General features: G+C 53.9%; 1 protein-coding gene and 1 non-coding gene across 2 annotated transcripts; both read right to left on the reverse strand.

Moving 5' to 3' along the window:
- Positions 1–5,546: 5,546 nt before the first annotated feature.
- On the reverse strand, positions 5,547–5,619 carry TRNAK-UUU (transfer RNA lysine (anticodon UUU)). Its single transcript has one exon. It is a non-coding gene; the product is annotated as a tRNA-Lys (tRNA).
- A 1,803-nt stretch (positions 5,620–7,422) lies between these two features.
- Positions 7,423–17,450, reverse strand: LOC135329087 (PHD finger protein 7-like). The gene is made up of 7 exons (XM_064516394.1): positions 17,406–17,450; positions 15,984–16,085; positions 10,006–10,130; positions 9,281–9,443; positions 9,086–9,192; positions 8,328–8,447; positions 7,423–7,483 (listed from the first exon to the last, which is right to left on the reverse strand). The coding sequence occupies exons 1-7, from the start codon at positions 17,448–17,450 to the stop codon at positions 7,423–7,425; spliced, it is 723 nt and encodes a 240-aa protein (XP_064372464.1).
- Positions 17,451–18,944: the final 1,494 nt, after the last annotated feature.

The following is an 18,944-nucleotide window of genomic DNA, read 5'->3' on the forward strand; positions in this document are numbered from 1 at the left end:
GAGGCTGAACAGACTATTCGAAAGCAACCCATAGTTCTCCGAGGTCCGTTTAAAGTGACCAAAGAGGTCCTGGCAGGGACCCCGCCCCCTGATGGGGTGGCTCAGAGAGCCTCCGTACGAAAATGGTACGCACAAATAGAACATTATTGCGAAATCTTTTCCATAACGGAAGGAGCCGCTAAAGTATTAAACATACAAGACGAAGCAGACTTGGATAAAGAAAACCCCCAGCTTCCCCCTGTGATTCAAGTAGCTCCCCCATTTTCCAGTCAGATCCTAAATGCATGGTTCACAGACGCTTCCTCAAAGCGGGAAGGGAAAACCTGGAGATGCCAGGCTGTGGCGCTCCAAGTGGGGACTAAGGAGCAGATCATTACAGAAAGAGAGGGCAGTGTGCAGGTGGGAGAGCTGGTTGCAGTGTGGAGCGTATTCCAACATGAAAGCCAGGCTACTTCCCCTGTACACATCTACACGGACTCATATGCAGTGTTCAAAGGCTGCATGGAATGGCTTCCTTTTTGGGAGCAAAATGGCTGGGAGGTTAACAGAATACCAGTCTGGCAGAAGGAGAGGTGGCAAGATATCCTTGCAATTGCAAGATGGGGGGAATTTGCGGTGGCATGGGTGGCTTCCCACCAACAAGACCATACCCCGGCAGGCCGGTGGAATGCTGAAGTAGACGAATTAGCTCGGTTAGCTCTGTTACAACGTGCCCAGGTACAAGAAAACTGGGAGTACTTACTAGAGTGGCTGCACGTAAAAAGGAGGCACTCAGGGATCAACGATCTCTTCCACGAGGCACAAGCTCGGGGATGGCCGGTCACTAGAGAGGAGTGCAAAACTTGCATACCTTCTTGCGAGCAATGCCGTGTCCGTTTGGACAGGCACCCCCTAGAAAACGAGCCCCTGCACCTCAGGGAAGGAAAAGGCTTATGGGAGGCCTGGCAGGTCGACTACATCGGGCCTTTCCGAAAATCAGCAGGGAAATGTTATGTGCTGGTGGGAGTCGAAATAGTATCCGGACTTGCGCAAGCCCGGGCCTGCACCAAGGCGACCGGGGAGAACACGGTGAGGGCCCTCAAGGAATGGTTCGGAACCTTTCCCAAACCACAGGCTATTCCGTCTGATAATGGCTCACATTTCACTGCGAAAATAGTCCAGGAGTGGGCGGCTCAGGAAGGAATTTCGTGGGTGTTCCACACCCCATACTACCCGCAAGCGAACGGGATTGTGGAGCGAACCAACGGATTGCTCAAGCGCTTTTTAAAACCGCACAAACCAGGATGGGCTGAGCGGGTGGGGGAGGCAGTGACCGGTGTCAATAGCCGCTGGGGGACAAATGGATGTCCCAAAATTGCAGCATTTTGTCCACAAGCCCCAACAACCATACCCGCCTCCCAGAGCTCCGATCCCTCTGATATTCCATCCCATTCCCCTGGCCAATCTGTTTTGGTTGAATTTCCCACCGTGGGAGCTGTACCACTTACATTAGACACCCCGATAAATAAATATACTTGGAGAGCAAAAGATGCTAGTGGAAAGACCCACAAGATTCACACAAAATGGATTATCCCCTCCTTCTGACCCGAGGAGCGAGTTTGTTCTTATTTCTGTTTTCAAGGGCGGCGATCTGACCAAGATGCACCTACTGCTCTGGACCATCCTGATTCAAGGATGCATCCACAAAGGCGACGAACGACCACTCCCTCAACCTTCCCCCAACCCATTTAATCCCTTCGAGAACAACGAATTTGTGTTGCTGGCGAAAGCAGTAAGCCAAACTTTCAATTTAAGCCACTGCTGGGTTTGCGGAGGACCGCTAGGATTATCAAGTTGGCCGTGGACATCCACATCCCTCACCCCAGACCAGATCATAAGCAATTATAGCCAAACCGCGAACGACACGTGGGACGACAGTGGGAACTGGCCAATCCAATTTCCAGCAATGGGGCAATATTGTTTAAATCGTACCCAGGAGGGAGGGATTAAAGTGGGGGAAAGTAAATGTCGATGGACACTCACTCGTAAGCCTCTCGAGAAAAACAGGAATCTTTACCTATGGATGTGGCTAGATGAAACGGGGCGCAATCGGGGACTTCAGGGATACTGGTCAAATAAAAATGAAACTGTAATTCACCGACAACCCAATTATCCCCCTTACAAGCGAACCTGCAAATGGAAAGACACTTCTGGGGCTTGGTATTGTACCGGCCGAATAGGTGATGAGGCAGTCACATTTGTCAGCCCTCTGGGTGACAGAGACACAACTTACTTTCAATTCCCAACAGGGATGGATGGGCCATTTGCTCAGGGTGTCGGAGCTAAGAAGGGGCATTATTGGATCTGCGGGGACACAGCATATAAATCTTTACCTGCGGGGTGGTCGGGAATTTGTTATATAGGGATTATCAGACCTTTGTTTTTCCTTTTACCAGAAACAGGCGGACCTCAGTTAGGCGTAAAGGTATATGACAACCTCAGAGACAGAAGGGTTGCCCGTAAGACGCGATCCATTAAGGTAGATTTGGGTGGGACACAAAAATGGGGGAATAATGAGTGGCCTCCTGAACGAATAATTCAACATTACGGGCCTGCAACCTGGAACCCCAATGAACCAATATCGGGGGTGAGAGAACCAATTTATAACCTAAATCGAATAATCAGACTACAAGCGGCTTTGGAAATTATTACCAACAAAACCGCGGATGCAATAGGTCTTTTAACTTGGCAGTCCCAACAGATGCGCACGGCAATCCTTCAGCACCGCATGGTTTTAGACTATCTGTTAGCTGAAGAGGGAGGGATGTGTGGAAAATTGAATATTTCCAACTGTTGTTTAGAGATAGATGATGTAGGCGAAGTAGTTCTCCAGTTAACCAAAGATATCAGAAAAATAGCCCATGTCCCCTGGGCCCTCCCTTTCCCCTGGCTGTAAAGCGGCAGGGTTAGTCAGCACGTTGGGGATCACAGGATAGAGTCCGGCAGCCGGTGGAGTAGAGGGAGAAGGAGGAGGAGAAGGAGAAGTAATGACAGAGAGATCATCAGGCATATCAGGTGGAGCAGAAACTTTTGGAGCACAGTCCGGGGTACTAGCATCTGCTAACACGAGTGTTACCTTCGGCAGGTTTCTTTCCTCCCTCCCTCCTGGCTCAAATGCTCCCGCGCCCATGCCCAGTTCTCCCAAACATACCAGTAATCCATTCGACTTGGAAACCTGTCTTCCAGACGATTTTACAAGATAGTTAGTTCCTGCTGATCAAAAGTCCCTTGTGGTGGCCACCGTTCTGCTGGGTTTCCCTCCTTTGTCAGGAATGGGCAATCCTCCTGACACAGTTGGACCAACTGTTTTGTGGGTTTTTTTTAATTTTTGGTACCATCAATCTTACTCCAGTTTTCCAAAATTTCAGCTAAGGGCATCCCCTTTTCTGTGCCAAAATTATTCCCCATATTGAGTTCCTGAGAAGTGCGTCTTAAGCAAATCAGGCAGCGCACTTCCTTACCAGTAACACCAGCCCCTGCGGCTGGTGGGATCACACAGTGTCTTTCTCTCGCTCTCTGGGAACCGCACTCCCACCCCCTGAGTCTTTAACTGCTAGGACTGCTGTCCCTTCGCAGCGGGTGGCTTCCTCAGCCGACGGGCGCCCCGGTCGGTTCCCAGGCTATACGCACTCGCACACACAGCACTGTTCACGCTCACACCAGTCACAGTGACTCTAGACTTCTGTCTTGCAGTCTTGCAGTGCGCCTTATGCTGCTCAGGCTGCGCACCCCTTCTCCAGCCGGACCGAGCTGGGACTTCAAACCCACTCAAACCCTGGGGATGGGACTCACACCCGTCCCCCTGGTACGCCTTGCTGTGATCAGCCCGCGTACCCCTTACAGTGCACTGTTCCCAGACCAGAATTTAGAATTTAGGCGGGAGTTTAAGACTCACCTTCTCGGTGCCTCTCGGTGCCAAAGATCCCAGGTGAACTCACCCGATGGCGCCAGATGATCGTTTGGAGACGAGAGGCCGCGACAGTGGTCGCCTAGGGTCCCACCTGTGTCGCCAAACTGATACGGAAATTAGGCTTGTCGGCCACCACAACATGGCCTGACCCTAGGTTCCCACTGAAAAGTTCAGACATCGGCCAGCTCCCTCAGCACTCGTGGGTGTATCCCGTCAGGGCCTGTGGACTTGTGGGTGTCCAGTTTGCTTAAGGGATCCTTAACCCAATCCTCCTCCACCAAGGGAAAGTCTTCCTTTCTGCAGACTTTTCCCCTGGTCTCCAGGGCCTGGGATTCCTGAGGGCCAGTCGTACCAGTAAAGGCTGAGGCAAAGAAGGCATTCAGCATCTCTGCCTTTTTGGTATGCTTTGTCAGCAGGGCCCCTGCCCCATTCAGCAGCAGGTCCACATTTGCCCGTGCCTTCTTTTTGTTACTGAGGTGTTCAGAGAAGCCCTTCTTGTTGTCCTTGACACCTCTTGCCAGTTTAAAGTCCCGATGGGCCTTGGCCTTCCTAGCCCCATCCCAGCATTGGATTGCTGGTGCCTTGCTGTGTCGTCCCTCCAGCAGGTATTGGGGTGGTTCAAAACCCCCTGAGGACTAAGGCCTGTGACTGTGAGGCTGCTTCCAGCTGTCTGTAGAAGGCCTCATTTCCTTCTCCTCCCTGCTCAGGTGGCCTGTAGCAAACACCCGCAGCAGTGTCACCCATGTTAGTCTGCCCTTTAATCCCCAGTCGCCAGCTCTGTCCCAGCCCGGAGGGAAAGGCTGTGCCCCTTCCACGGCCCAGTGTCCATGGAGCTACATGGAGAGAGGCGGTAGAGCAGGAGGCCAGTTTTGGGGAGTGGGTACCAGGGCAGCATCCTGCCTGGCTCTGGCTCTGGCTCTGGCTCTTGCTGCGTGGGCATCCTCCCCACACTGTCTGCATGGGCTCTGGTGCACGGGAGGGCTGGGATGCATCCCCCGGGGAGGGCGCTCACCTTGCCTGCACGTGGGGAGAGAAGCCCCACGTCAGTAGTTTGTGACTTACTGCTTTTGTTAGGCTCTTGTCCTGCAAGATGTATTTTTGCTGCTCCTTCCTCATCTTCTCAAGGCCTTCCTGTGGGTAAATCAAGCCCAACCGTCTCCTGAGGGAGGATTTCATCTTAGAAACCGGTGAGGCACTTGTCCCTGTTGGCAACAGTGCGAGTGACTGCTCTGTCGCAATGGCTGCAGCCCTGAAGGACACGGAAGTCTAGGAGTGCTTGGAGGTGAGCAAAAGAGTAAATCTCTCAGGCCCTGCCTAGGAGAGTTCCCAGCTGGAGTCTAGGCAGTGAGCAGCAGGCTGCCTAGGAGAGACAGAGTGCAATGTGGGAAGAAAGGCAGATCTGTGTCAGAGCTGCCTCTGCTGGTTTCATCCTTGAGGTGCTTGAGGAAGGAGAGAGAGAGCTTGCGTCTTTTGTGGGAGACAGGAGTTGGATGCCAAGAGTTTATTTATGGCTCTAAGGATGCCCTTGGGGTTCCTCAGTTTTGGCAGTGCCACTTGTTGTGCAAAGGGGAAAGCAGTGAGTAAATAGGAAGGCTGTCGCCTGAACAGGGGCTTGAACCCTGGACCCTCAGATTAAAAGTCTGATGCTCTCCCAACTGAGCTATCCAGGCTTGCTGAGAAGAAAAAGACACCCAGCTCCGGAGCCCAGCCCTAACTGGCAGAGCAGGGGCTTTCTGAGCAGGTCTACAGAGAGAGAGAGAAGAAAACCCTAGACCAGCAATGAATACCTTGCAGGGCTGACTGGGTTAACATTTCCCGTTCACATTTTTGTTCCGAAGAAGGTACTTGCTGCCAGGCTGCACGTCAGACCTGCAGTCTCAGGAGGAGTTCACTCCCACTCAGCAGTGCAGGACGCAGGTGGGAATGCTGTGGCTCTTCCAAGGTGAAACCCTGGGCTGGTCAGCTGTTAACAAACCCCTAGCCCCGATGCCAGCCCTTGGAGGGCTCTCTTGCCCCTTTCCTCTGCTCCCATGCAAGGTCCTGGCAGAGCGGGTGCCTCCTGAGCCCCTCCTGGTGGCTGGAGTGATGGTGCTGCGGCCCCCCAGCACCGGGTGTCCATACTGCAGCGCCTTTTCCGTGGGGCAGGCAGCACGAGAGCAGTCCCTCCTCCACACACAGCTGGCCCAGGAGAGGCATATCCCAGGCCTCTGCACAGGCCTGAGCATCCCCACCCGGGGCGGCACCACGGCAGAGGCGCTGGCACCTCTGTGTGAGCCCTCTGCTGCTGCTCGGACCCTGCAGGGAGCAGGAAAAAAGCACAAGCTTCATGGCCAGTGCTGGGGAGCTTTGTGTCTCTGCCCTGGGGCAGGGACCCTGGGCCCAGAGCCTGCCGCTGTGGAGAGGGGAGGGTGGGTAGATGGGCTGGTGCAGGCAGGGCCAGGGTGGGCTTTGGCAGGACACGGCTGCCTCAGGAACAGCACCTCTCCGTTTTGGAGAGGATGGCTCTGAATGTTTTGAATTCACATCTCTAGGGAGCTGGCAGGATGCTACCCAGAAGGCAAAATACAAGCATCCCATTGAATGGGGGTGGGGGTGTAGCAGCAGCATGCAGTCTTTCTGGGCGTTGGTCTGAGAGGCTTGCTCTGCTACCAAACTCCTGGTGCCTTTTAGTACAGCTGGCTCAATCACCTGTAAGTTTGCCTGGATACTTGCTGACAATTTGGTGGCGCTCTAAGTAGGGTTGCTTGTGGAAGTGTGTTGAAGTCCTGCTGTGGAAGGATCGGTATTTATTGTAATGCTGCCTTTTAGGAGTCTGTTCCTGGTCGGAGGCAGTGAAAAAGTGCCCCGGCAAAGGAAAAGGCTGCAATCAGAATCTCACAATCCCAGCAAGTGAGTCAGCAGCCGGAGGAACTTTTCCCAGCCAGAGCCGCTGTCTCCTAAGGTCACAAAGGCAATCCCAGACTTCTATGGAAAACCTGCCTGTGCTTGTTGTTGTGCTCTGGCATCACAAGGCCCTCAAGGGTAAAACCAGCAGAAGCAGCTCAGACACAGATCTGCCTTTCTCCCTAGATTGCACAGTGTCTCCCCTAGGCAGCCTGCTGCTCACTGCCTAGACTCCAGCTGGGAACTCTCCTAGGCAGAGCCTGAGAGAGTTACTCCTTTGCACAGCTCCGAGCACAAGAGTCTTCTCGTCTTTGGTGTCCTTCAGGGCTGCAGCCATTGTGACAGAGCAGTCAGTTGCACTATTGCAAACAGGGAGAAGTGCCTCACCAGTTTCTAAGATGAAATTTTCCCTCGGGAGAGGATTGGCTCCTGGACCGCCAGGAGCAGATTTCCTCCAGGAGAGGAAAGATCTCCCCTCAGTAGAGAAGGATCAGCTTGGAGAACATTGCCAAAACCAGCTGGGCACACAGCAGTCCTTGGGTCCTGATGGGATGCTGGCAGGGTTTCTCTCTTTTACTGTACTGGCTCCACTACTCTTTAATATCTTCATTAATGACCTGGATGATGGGACCGAGGGCACCTTCAGCAAGCCTGCAGACAATACGAAACGGTCGTGATAGGCTGGAGAAATGGGCCAAGAGGAGTCTCCTGCGGTTCAGCAGAGGGAAACGCCAAGTCCTACGCCTGGCGAGGCATAACCCCATGCTGCGGGAGCTGGGAGCGTAGAGCCTGGAGGAGAGAAGGCTCAAGGGGCCTCTTGTCTTACGTGGTGGAGGGCAGAAAAGAAGACAGAACCCGACTCTTCTCTGTCTGGTCGGTGCCCAGTGACAGGATGAGAAGCACTGGCTCCAAATACGCCTTGGCTCCAACTCCTACCGCCACTGCCCACCTCAACCTGAGCCGCCTAGCCCTCTCACAGGGCTGGAGAAGCTCCACCACCCCCACCCTGACCACCCCCTGCCAGGGCCTGCCTGGCACCTGCCTCTAGCCCTGGCACCCAGGTCCTCGGCCCCTTACCAGTGCTCTGGCCAGCACAGCCGTCACACTCCCACAGGCCCGTGGCATCCCCCACGGAGGAGCATCGGCGGTGTGTCCCGCTGGCAGCGCACGAGGAGCACAGCAGCAGTTGCCATGGGCTGGGGAAGCAGAGAGGCTGCTGAGCAGGGAGGCCCCAGCAGGGAGTGATGCCAGGGAGCCCCCCAAGGACAAAGTGGCCAGAGAGCGGCAGTGCCCACAGAGCTTCCTGGCCTGGCCCCACCTGGCTGCCAAGAGTCCTTGCTCCCCAGGTCCTGGCTGAGACAAATGAACCTCGGCAGAACCCAGGACCCTGGGGTCCTTCCACCTTCTTGCAAGCCCTTCAGACATCTGGCCAAGCCACTGCTAAGGCATCTGCCTCCTCTGAGGAGGCTGGGAAACTGCTGCTGCAGAGGCTTACCCCTCCTCTTCTGACTGCTCCCTGCCTCCCCGGTAAAGGCACTGGCTGGCATCACAGTGGCTGTATGTTTCATATAGGTCTTCCAAGTTCTGCTCCTCCTCCTCCTCCCAAGCCAGTCTTCTGTGGGAGAAGGAAGGAAAGGACATGAGACTCCCTCACCCCTTGCATCGGTCAGATCCTGACTGCAGGCCCCTGGTCTTCTGGAGCCCTTTGTTTGCATCACCTCAGTGAAGCAGGGGACTAGGCCAGCAGGACACGTGGGGGCCAGGCCTCTTTGGGAGTCCCACCCAAGCCTTGCTGGGCCCTCTTCAGGATTGACGTTCCCCCTCTGCAAAATGGGACTGATGCCGCTGACCTCTGCTCTCAACTGCCTGAGATGCTTGCAGGCAGAAACCAAGAGGGAAGAGCCCTAACGGGAGTTCAGTGGGAGCCCTCCTTGCCCCAGAAGAGCTTTGAGGGAGAGAAGCTGACCCCAGGAGAAAAAAAGCCCAGAAAGCAGCTGGACAATCTCACGGAACAACAAATCCCTCCACAGCTCATAACCACCAATGCCCTAATTCTTCCTCAGCAAGCCCCTTTCCTGTGGGAGGAACAGAGTACAGGACATCCCTGTAGGCAGAGCTGTATCATCCTCTCCTGCAGGCAGCTGCTCTTGCTGGAGGTACAGCCTGTGTGGAGGGACTGTGGGCTGGGCGGGAACAGCTCCCTGGCCATTCTCATCTCTTCTACGCATGGCGAGAGGGAGGAAGAGAACCAACCTGTCAGGTATGCGGATACCCAGGCGCCACATCTCAGGCAGAAACTTCTCACGGTCCTTGCACAAGGGACACGCAAAGTGCTTCAAAGCAGAACGGAGAGCATGTCCCTGCAGGAGAACGACTACCAGTGTGAGCGGGACACTGCTGCTGGGCACCTCTGGTGCTTCAGAGGTGGGAGAGGGGAGGGTCTCCTACCTGGATGCAGCCTCGGTGGAACCAGGCGTGCTTGCAGAAGGGACACACCATGGTGCTGTAGGAGGTCCTGTCCTCCACGGGCTCCATGCAGATGATGCACACGGTGTCCCCGTCTTGGTGCGTCTCCACTGTCTGCTGTGGGCGATGCTCCCAGCACAATGACCTGAGCGAAGACAAAGAGGGGAGCCTGGAGGAGCTGCAGGAGTCCTTCCTTGTCTCTGGATGAGGCTTCCCATGGCTGTAGAGGCCATCACCACTGCAGTGCTCTGTGCACATGTCCCTTTTCACATCCCTTTCCTCCCAGCGTGTTCCCCACCCAAAAGGGCTCCGCATGTCCTGGCTGAGGCCTGGGCTCCACACTTGCTTGAAGGGCCCTGGGGCACTTATGGGGGCTTTGCCTGCAGGGTGGAGGCCTTGGCAAAGACACACGTTTGCCAGCCTTCAGCCCTTAGGAATCCATCCTGGCCCCCCAGGGGGCTGAGACCAATGGATTGCTAGGGCATCGCTGACGGCACACCCTCCTGCTCAGCTCCAGCACCACAGGGAAGGGGGAAAAACGGTACATGAGCCCTCCATGTCCTGGATCAGGCCCCAGGGGACATTTGCAGGGGTCACTGCAGGGCAGAGCAGGCAGGTTGCCCAAACGCTTGGCCAGTGAGGGCAGCGGGGAGCAGGAGGGGATTTTAGGCACGGGAGGCTCCAGCCCGAGAAATGGCAGCCCTTACCTGAACTCCCCAAAGAACTGCGAGACGCAGCCCTGTCTGGACCCGCAGGGGAAGTGGAACTTGCGGGCGCATCGCTTCTGCTGGCATGCAACGGTGGCCCCCATCTTTCCACAGACACAGCAGGTCTGCAAAGAGCACAGCAGCACCCCGCTCACCATCAGTGACATTGGTCAGGGACCCCGAGCTCTGCCCTGCCCTTCGGGGGAGGACACAGGGCTCTCTGGACCTGGCTCAGCTCACATAGGAGCCTTCTGTTAAAGAACCCTCTTTTCCAGCTTGTCCTCAAAACACTCTGCCTATGATCTTCTTGGACATCAGCATCAGCATCAGGTAAAGAAACCAAGCTGTTGGAAACTTGCACGGGAGGAGCCGACGGAGGGAAGACCCAGACGCTCAATATGAGTGATCAGTGTACTTCATCTTTATTAGGCGTGATCTTCCTTTATATAGCATAGGACTAATCAGGCTCATACATATTGCAAAAGCTGAGCTCCTTATTGGTAACAGCAACTTGGTTTACCCAGCAACTTCTGCATTACATCACCCGCAAGTTCCCAGGACTAATCATTGATAACACCTTGGAGCCAAGGACAATGTGTCCTTGGCTCTAGCTGTTTTTACTCTCATACGGGACTTGGCTCACATCAACTGTGTGCGATATGCACTTAGTTCTGCTTCCTTTATTTGTTCAATCTTCACATGACCTCTGCCCTCAAGCCAGTCCTCCACAATTCCCCCGTTTTTATTTTGTGCGAGAAAGACTTTTTTAGTTAATTGTTCAAGCTTTTGTGTTAAGCAGCCAAAAATCACTCTTACAGCAATTAAAATTAATACAATTAGGAATAGAATACATAGCCCTTCTTTGATCAAGCCCAAAATCCAGGTACTCACATTACCAAACATCTTTCTAAACAGATCATCAAACCAATTATACTGTACGGTGATTCTCTGGGTGTGGTTCTTTAGCCATTTCAATTGCTCATGGATTGACTGTCCATGATCAGAAAGATTAAAACAACACATTCCTTCAAAATCTTCACACCCGCGTCCCTGTGCTAAAAGCAGAAAGTCTATAGCTGCTCTATTTTGCAAGACTGCATGTCTCAGGCTATCCATATCCTGTGACATTTCAGAGAGAATTTGTGTAGTAACATTTGATTGCCTAACAGCCCAACAAGCAAGTTTATTTAGATTAGACATGGCATGCGCAACTGCAACGTTAGGAGCTAAAGCTGCGGCGAAAAATCTTTCCGCAGGCCCCCATAATTCTACATCATCAGCGCAATCTGAACCTAGTTTTTTCAATTCACGTTTGCCTCGACGATTCTCACTTCTTCTATGTTTGATTGCTGGTGGTTCTTTGTCGTCCCCGAATACACACAAATAGTTTAGTACGAATAGGGTCTTATCAATTTTTTCCTTGAATAGTTCGTTTTGGTTGTAACAGTGGTGCTATCCATTCTAGTACAATGGGTTCCGCCAACCCTCTTTTTTTCCCCCCGTTTTTATTTTGTGTTGTGTAATGGCTCCCATTAGGTATTGTGGGCCACATAAAATAGTAAGATCAAGTGGCTGATTTTCCAGGCGCCGGTGCGTAGCACGCGTAGTAATTAGCGATGCAGTTTCCTGGAGTACCCGTTGCTGTTCCTCTGTGAGCGTGACGGCAGCCGCTGGGTCTGTTCCCTTCAGCAAGGGGCGTAGCAGATTTAAAAGTTCATTAGGAATGCCGACAACCGGACGGATCCATTGGAGGTCTCCTAATAGTTTTTGAGCATCATTGAGTGTTCTTATGTCAGTCCTGATTGTCAATTTCTGTGGTCTGATGGTGGCATTCGAAATATGCCAACCTAGATACTGCCAGGGGCTGGATTCTTGTACCTTTTCCGGGGCCACCACAAGTTCCTTTTTCTTTAATTGTGTGATTAGATCAAATTTTTGTTCAGGAGAAAAGGGGTTTTTTGTGCCAACAATATGTCGTCCATGTAGTGATATATCATGGTCTCTGGCCACTGTTGACGTAACGGTTGAAGTGCCGCATCGACATAGAGTTGACAGAGGGTTGGTGAGTTTCGCATACCCTGCGGTAGTACTGTCCATTCAAATCTTTGGTCTGGCCCCTCTCTATTGATAGCAGGGAGTGTAAATGCAAATCGCTGTTTATCATCTTCATGGAGGGCTATAGTAAAGAAACAGTCCTTTAAATCTACGATTAGCAGGTGCCAGCCTTCTGGGATCATTGCTGGGTTGGGTAACCCTGGTTGTAAAGCACCCATGTCATGCATCTGTCTGTTTGCAGCACGTAGATCGTGTAAAAGTCTGTATTTGCCGGATTTTTTCTTGATCACAAATATTGGGGTATTCCAAGGGCTGGTAGATAATCTTAGATGACCTTGTTTGTACTGTTCCTTTACTAATTCATGTGCTTGAATGAGACTTTCCCGTTTAAGCGGCCATTGCTCTACCCACACAGGCTGATCAGTCCTCCAGCTGAGTGGGATTGGGAAAGTCCAGGCAATGGCCGGTGCTATAAAGGGTGTTCCGAGGTAAGCACCATACCCATCTGGGCAAGGATATCGCGCCCTATTAATGCTTGCACTCCTTCAGGTAGGGGTAAAATGGAAACGGAGCAATTAACCACCTTGTTCCCTATAGTCCATTGTAGCGTCGATGATTTCCGGGCGAGGGTGACCCCGCCTACTCCAGCTACCGTGGAGCTGGTCTCTCGGGTTGGCCAATGCTGGGGCCAAATCTTAGTGCTAATTATTGATACATCCGCTCCAGTGTCCAATAAGGCATTAGTGCGTATAGATTCTTCTTTATACTTTACAGTCACGGTTTGTCGGGGCCTTTGATGCATTCCGACAGTCAGTAATACTACACTTCCAGTGGAACCAAAAGCACCATAGCCTCGTGGTTGCTCTTTCGCTGGTGCCACCCCTTCAGTCAGGTGGGGAAGCGGAATAAGTTGAGCTATTCTCGATCCTTGTGGTATGTGCATAGGTGGAAACATTGCTGAAACCACAATTTGTAATTCCCCCGAAATAGTCCTTGTCGATCAATCCTGTCAAAACTTGTAATCCTTTCATTGTAGCGGACGATCTTCCAATCAGTAAGGCACCTACCGGCTCATGATTAATAGTTACTGGTCCGTAGACATTCGTCCGGATTCTTGTTGGCTTTGTATCCAATAAGGTGGCGTCTACTGCTGTTGCCAAGTCCAGTCCGAGACTCCCTCTGGTGGCTGGTCGAAGACAAAGGGGTTCATGCCGTTCGGAGTGGAGCTGGGCGCCGGCTGAGGTGGTTATGTTAACTGCGGGGGTTGCTGAGTTGTTGTGGTGAATGCCGCCTTTTGTGTCGTCGCGGGGCGGCTCGTCCCGCTTCTCCGGGCGTTTCCCGAGCCAGCCTTCCAACAAGCCGCTCCATCATGTTTGCTGCTTTTGCAGTTGGGACACCATACTCTACTAGCTTGGCATTCTCTGCGAAGATGACCAACAACGCCGCATCGGTAGCAGCGTGCCGATCGTCGATCGGGGGGGTATTTCCGCCGGGATTTTGCAAAGGAGCAAGGGCAGCGAATACCTGTCTTTGATTCTGTTGCATATTATCCCGCAACGCCTGTGCTTGCTCTCTCATGCTCTCTCCTAATTGTTTCACCGCCTCTACTAGCATAGCTTGCGGTCCTACAGGTACCTGCGCCATTCTTTCTAGCCCCTCCTCAATAGTCCATGTTCCCGGGAGCGTGGCTAAAATACTACGCGTTGAAGGGCTACTATTCTGTATTGCACATTGTTTCAAGATAGTCCCTTTCAGATAATCTGGTACCCCTGCTGCTTGTATAGCATTGGCTACTCTGTCAATAAATAAGCTGAAAGGCTCTTCCCGGCCCTGCTTTATTCCCAAATAAGATGGGATACCCCCTGGCTCCTTTAATTGATCAAGCGCCCGCCTTGCTAGCTTCATTGATTCTTTAGCTTTATCTGGTCCCAGCAGGGCCTGCGCTTCTAAGCGGAAATACGCGCCTATCCCCATCAACTCATCTAACGTTACTCCATACAACGGGTCCCCTGGAGCCCTTATAACAGCTACCGCTTCCTGGCATACTGCGTGCCAATGCGCGTTAAACAGCAGCTGCTGATGCTGTGTTAGTATTAACTTCATTATGCTGCGTATGTCCCCCGGCAACAATATATTTGTTCCCCAAATATAATCCAACATCTGTCCGGTTGGTTCCCCCTTTATTCCCGATTTTTTTTTTTTTTCTTTTTCAAACTGCTTTTATTAGTGGTTTCTGACCATTAATATCATAGAGAAAAACTTATTTCACATTGATAGCCTGAGATGGGTGTCCTCAGATAACTGTGGCCAAAGAGGGGGGGGGAGAGAGAGAGGGGGGGGGAGAGAGAGAGGGGGGGGAGAGAGAGAGGGGGGGGAGAGAGAGAGGGGGGGAGAGGGCGGGGGGAGGGGGGGGAGGGAGAGGGGGGGAGGGAGAGAGGGGGGGGAGGGAGGGGGGGGGAGGGAGGGGGGGGGGAGGCGCTGAGGGAGGGAGGAGGGGGGATCTGCCGCATGGTCAATGTTGCTCCTTTTGGCAGGCCTGTGTTCCCAGACCCTCCCTGGGCAATAGTAAAGGTTCGAGGGGGGTGATGGGTATGGGGACACAGGGGACACCTCTGCATGCGGGGGTTCCTTGAACCCATCGGGGCTTCCCAAACGCTCCGCGGCGGCGACAGCTACTTTCTTTTTTTGTTTGTTTGTTTTTGGTTTTGTTTTTTTTCTTTTTTTTTCTTTTTTTTCCTTTTTCTTTTCTTTTCTTTCTTTTTTTTTTTTTTTTTTTTCTTTGAGGTGCGAGAGCATTAGTAACTGCCCTCCACGGCTTCATCAGCTTTTTTGCTGTCTTGTTGTCACTTATTACTTCATCAAACAACTTGTCCCCAAATTTTTTCCATTCAGTTTGTTCGAACATGGTATCTGGGTTAACAAAACACCCCTTAGCCACTCCGTAAGCTAATAGCCCTGGGAGTTCCTTATGACATTCTATTCCTTGAGTACCTCGCTTTTCTAAAAAGCATCTTAATAAATAATAAGCCGCTTGTCGCTCCGTGGTTACTCACTTACCGTTGCAACCTTTGCAAGACCTGCGGCGAGACTTTCTGGCAGGACCCCGTCTCGTCCTGGGCACGGACCCCCTTTGTTTGTGTCCTCTCCACCTCCTCTGTAACTCTGGCACGTAGACCCCCTTTTGTGTCTCGTCGCCTTTAGCACAGCAGGACCAGCTGTCTCTAGCACTCTGTCGACTCCTGAGTTTTTAATCACCGAGTCCCTGACCGGCAGGGTCCCTGTTCGGGTGCCATTTGTTGGAAACTTGCACGGGAGGAGCCGACGGAGGGAAGACCCAGACGCTCAATGAGTGATCAGTGTACTTCATCTTTATTAGGCGTGATCTTCCTTTATATAGCATAGGACTAATCAGGCTCATACATATTGCAAAAGCTGAGCTCCTTATTGGTAACAGCAACTTGGTTTACCCAGCAACTTCTGCATTACATCACCCGCAAGTTCCCAGGACTAATCATTGATAACACCTTGGAGCCAAGGACAATGTGTCCTTGGCTCTAGCTGTTTTTACTCTCATACGGGACTTGGCTCACATCAACTGTGTGCGATATGCACTTAGTTCTGCTTCCTTTATTTGTTCAATCTTCACATGACCTCTGCCCTCAAGCCAGTCCTCCACACCAAGCAGGTGACCCTGAGCTTGTGATGGGGAGCCAGGAGCGGCAGCAGGCAATGACGTGCAGCTAGGCTCTCCCTCCTTCATTAGCACCGCTAGGGAGCTGGCTGCCTTCTTGCAGAGACAGACATGCAGGAGCACTTGGGACACTAATGCAAGCTGGGCTCGTGACCTCCTGGGACTGGCTAGGGAAGGCCATGAGGGAGACCTGTCACAGCAACACAACCCTCCTCCCCTGCTAGATCCTCACCTTCTGGGCTGCCCGATTCACTGCCTGCCTGATATCCTCAGGGAGGAACCGGCAGAATCCATCCTCATCCGTGCCTCTCTGGTAAAGCCCTTCAGCAAGATACTGGAAGGCAGAAAAGTGCAGGAGCTCATCAGGTCAGTGAGACAGGCACCATTCTTGATGGCTTGTCCTGAGCCTTGAGAGACAGCAGGGGCAGGCAGTGCTTAGCTCCCCCGGGACTGGGCGAGCTGCAGTAGCGCTTGCCTTAGACCTCATTCTGAACAAGAAGGCATAGGGAGGGCCGAGCTTTGGGTGTGCTGTGGCTTTGCAAGCTGCTGACCCAGGGAACTGTGCAGAAGAGCTGGTGGACACCACTGCACAGCCATTGCTCAGGAAAGCAACTCAAAGAGACCCTGGGGCTGGGCGCATTCTCTTTTGAGGACCAGGTCAGGAGGGCTGGATCTCCCACACACACAGGGAACAGGGTCAATCGGCAGCATCCGGGTGGGGAGGCTGTGCTGGGAGCGCAGGAGGAGGAGTCGGCACCTACAGGGCGCCTGGGGCTGTGATTCCACGCATGCACACATGCCCCTTGGGGTGCCAGGGCAAAGCTGTGGGCAGCCCCAGGGGAACTCACCAGGCAAAACTCATGTGCACAGAGGCCGTCCTCCTGGCACGTCTGCCTGTAGACATCCGGCTCAGAGTGCGCACGGCGACACAGCACACACTCTGGAGGCAGGGAGGGAAGCAGCGAGGGAGAGCACACATCACCACCACTGAGCACCTCTGGAGGGGCTGGGGAGAGTCAGCCTGAGGATTTCCCCCAAGAGAGCATCGTCTCTCGGCTGTGCCAGGGGGTGCAGCAGGCCTGGAGCCGTTGGCAGGGCCCGTGGGGGCCTTGGAGAGGAAGGGGGCATTGCTGGGATGTGCGTCACAACAGGCGCCCAGGAATGCGATGGGCAGGAGGTGGCAGACAGCCTGCGGAAGGGTGTCGCTGGGTCTCAGGAGTCAGAGCACCTCCCCACAGGCCGTGGGGCTTTGCCTTCACAGCCGGTCCCCGTCCACTCCCACGCACATCCCACTCCCACGGAAACCCCAGCAAGGTGCTGACTCCAGCCCCCACCTCTCCCCGACTGTGCCACGCTCTGGCCCAAAGCAAGGCCCCTCCAAGCTCCCCACAGCCTCAGAGGCTCCCGCGCTCTCCCTGCCCTTGCCTTCCCCTTTCCTCCCTGGACTCCTGGAGCACAGCAAGCTCTGGGCAGCGCCTGCCCTCCCCACACAGCCCGCCCTCCCCACACAACAAGCCTCCTTGGCTGAAGTTCAAGAGGGGCCCTGCAGTGGGGCTCTTGAGGACCTCCTGCAGCCCATTGCCACCACTCCCAGCTCTGCACAAAAGTCACCCCCACAACACCTTTGCCCGGTTTCTGTGAGCTGCCGGGATACTTTGCTCTCACCATCCTCCCTCGACTGGCGAGCCTTCCGCTTCATGGCGGCCACAGTGCAGGTCGGTCCTGAGAGCTCTGAAAAGGTCCTGCCACAGCTAGGCTGGGCTTTCCCCTCCAGAGGCTCCTCTGCCGACCCTGAGGGACGAGCAGGACAAGGGGGTGACTGCAGCACAGCACCAGGACCTCAGAGGCATGGGCACCTGCTCCCTCCCTCAGCAGCACCCACCAAGCCCCTCCGCTGCCCTGACACTCAAGCAAGGCTGGTGCTGCCCAAATCTCTGTCACACCACAGCCGAGGGGCACTGCTGATGGGCACGGGAGGCTGACAGCCCTTGAGCTCTGCGGCCTCCCTGAGAAGTGGCATTGTCTCCCCGGCTGCCCTTTCCGCCCTGCGCAGGACCCCCGATCCACACCCCTCCCCAAGCCATCCCTCTGCGGGACACCTGCCCCCACTCCCCTCACCTCACCAGGTTGCTCAGAGGAGCTGCCTCCCAACCTAGTGCCAGCCAGACACCAGGAGGCCTTTATCTCCTGGCCCTGGTGACCCGTGTCATCGCATTGTCCACTGTGACACCGTCACCGTGTCTGTCACTGGGTTCCATGTGAAGAAGAAGTCTGGGGGCCAGAATCTGGGCACAAGAGCCCTTGGCGACCCTGGCAGACAGGGATTTTGCTCCTGCGGCTTCTTCAGACCCCTCGCAACAAGCAGACCCTGCCGTTCAGGCCCCTCAGAGAGATGGTCGACAAAGAGAGCCTCCCATTGCTCCCTGGCTCTGGGCAGAAATCCTCCACTCCTGGGGGCTGCCTTTCCCTCGCACACCCTCGTCTCTGCCTGCCAGTCCTGCTCCCAAGCTCCCTTGGCCTCCTCCCTGATGGCAGGCACAGGCACGCCTCCATTGCAGGCACAGCTGGGGCTGGGCAGCGCCAGGGGATTCTGTCCTAGCGCCTAAAGCAGAAACATCCACCCCAGAGCCCCTCTCTGCTGAAACCTGCCCTCCCACAAGTGCCCTGACCTCGAGAGTGGGGGCAGAAAATGAGGGAGGCTCTGCTGTCCCTCCTGCCCTCTCTGCAACAATCAGACATGGGCCTCTTGGATCACTCCTGGCTCTCCCCAGTGCCTGTGCCCTTGCGGGCCTCTCTCCTTCTTCCCACCGTGGGGTTCCTTGCAGTTGTCCGGAAACATGTCCAAGACAGAAAAGGCGAATGCCCGCAGCTGAAAAAGGGCACACAATTGGACATTTCCATACACGTGCCAGGCATGCTTCTCCCAGCTCTGGTGCCAGCACTGCCTCTGCCTCTGGTGCTGCAGCAAGGGAAGGTTGCCTTGCAGGCCTGGGAGGAGTTTCAGGGCTCTTCCAACCCCATCAAGCTGTCAGCCTCTCCTCATAGACTCTCCCTGTTTTTATCTGCTTCTGCCACATCTCCTCTCTATGAAGACAGGTTTCAAAATGGTATGAGCACTGCCAAACAGCTAGGAAGAATGTCAATGTTTAATGGACAGGTGTTCACACCAGAACTCGTAGGTTTTAATTCATAA

This window comes from Dromaius novaehollandiae, chromosome 8 (genome assembly GCF_036370855.1).
Source record: "Dromaius novaehollandiae isolate bDroNov1 chromosome 8, bDroNov1.hap1, whole genome shotgun sequence".
In the NCBI taxonomy this organism is placed as follows: domain Eukaryota; kingdom Metazoa; phylum Chordata; class Aves; order Casuariiformes; family Dromaiidae; genus Dromaius; species Dromaius novaehollandiae.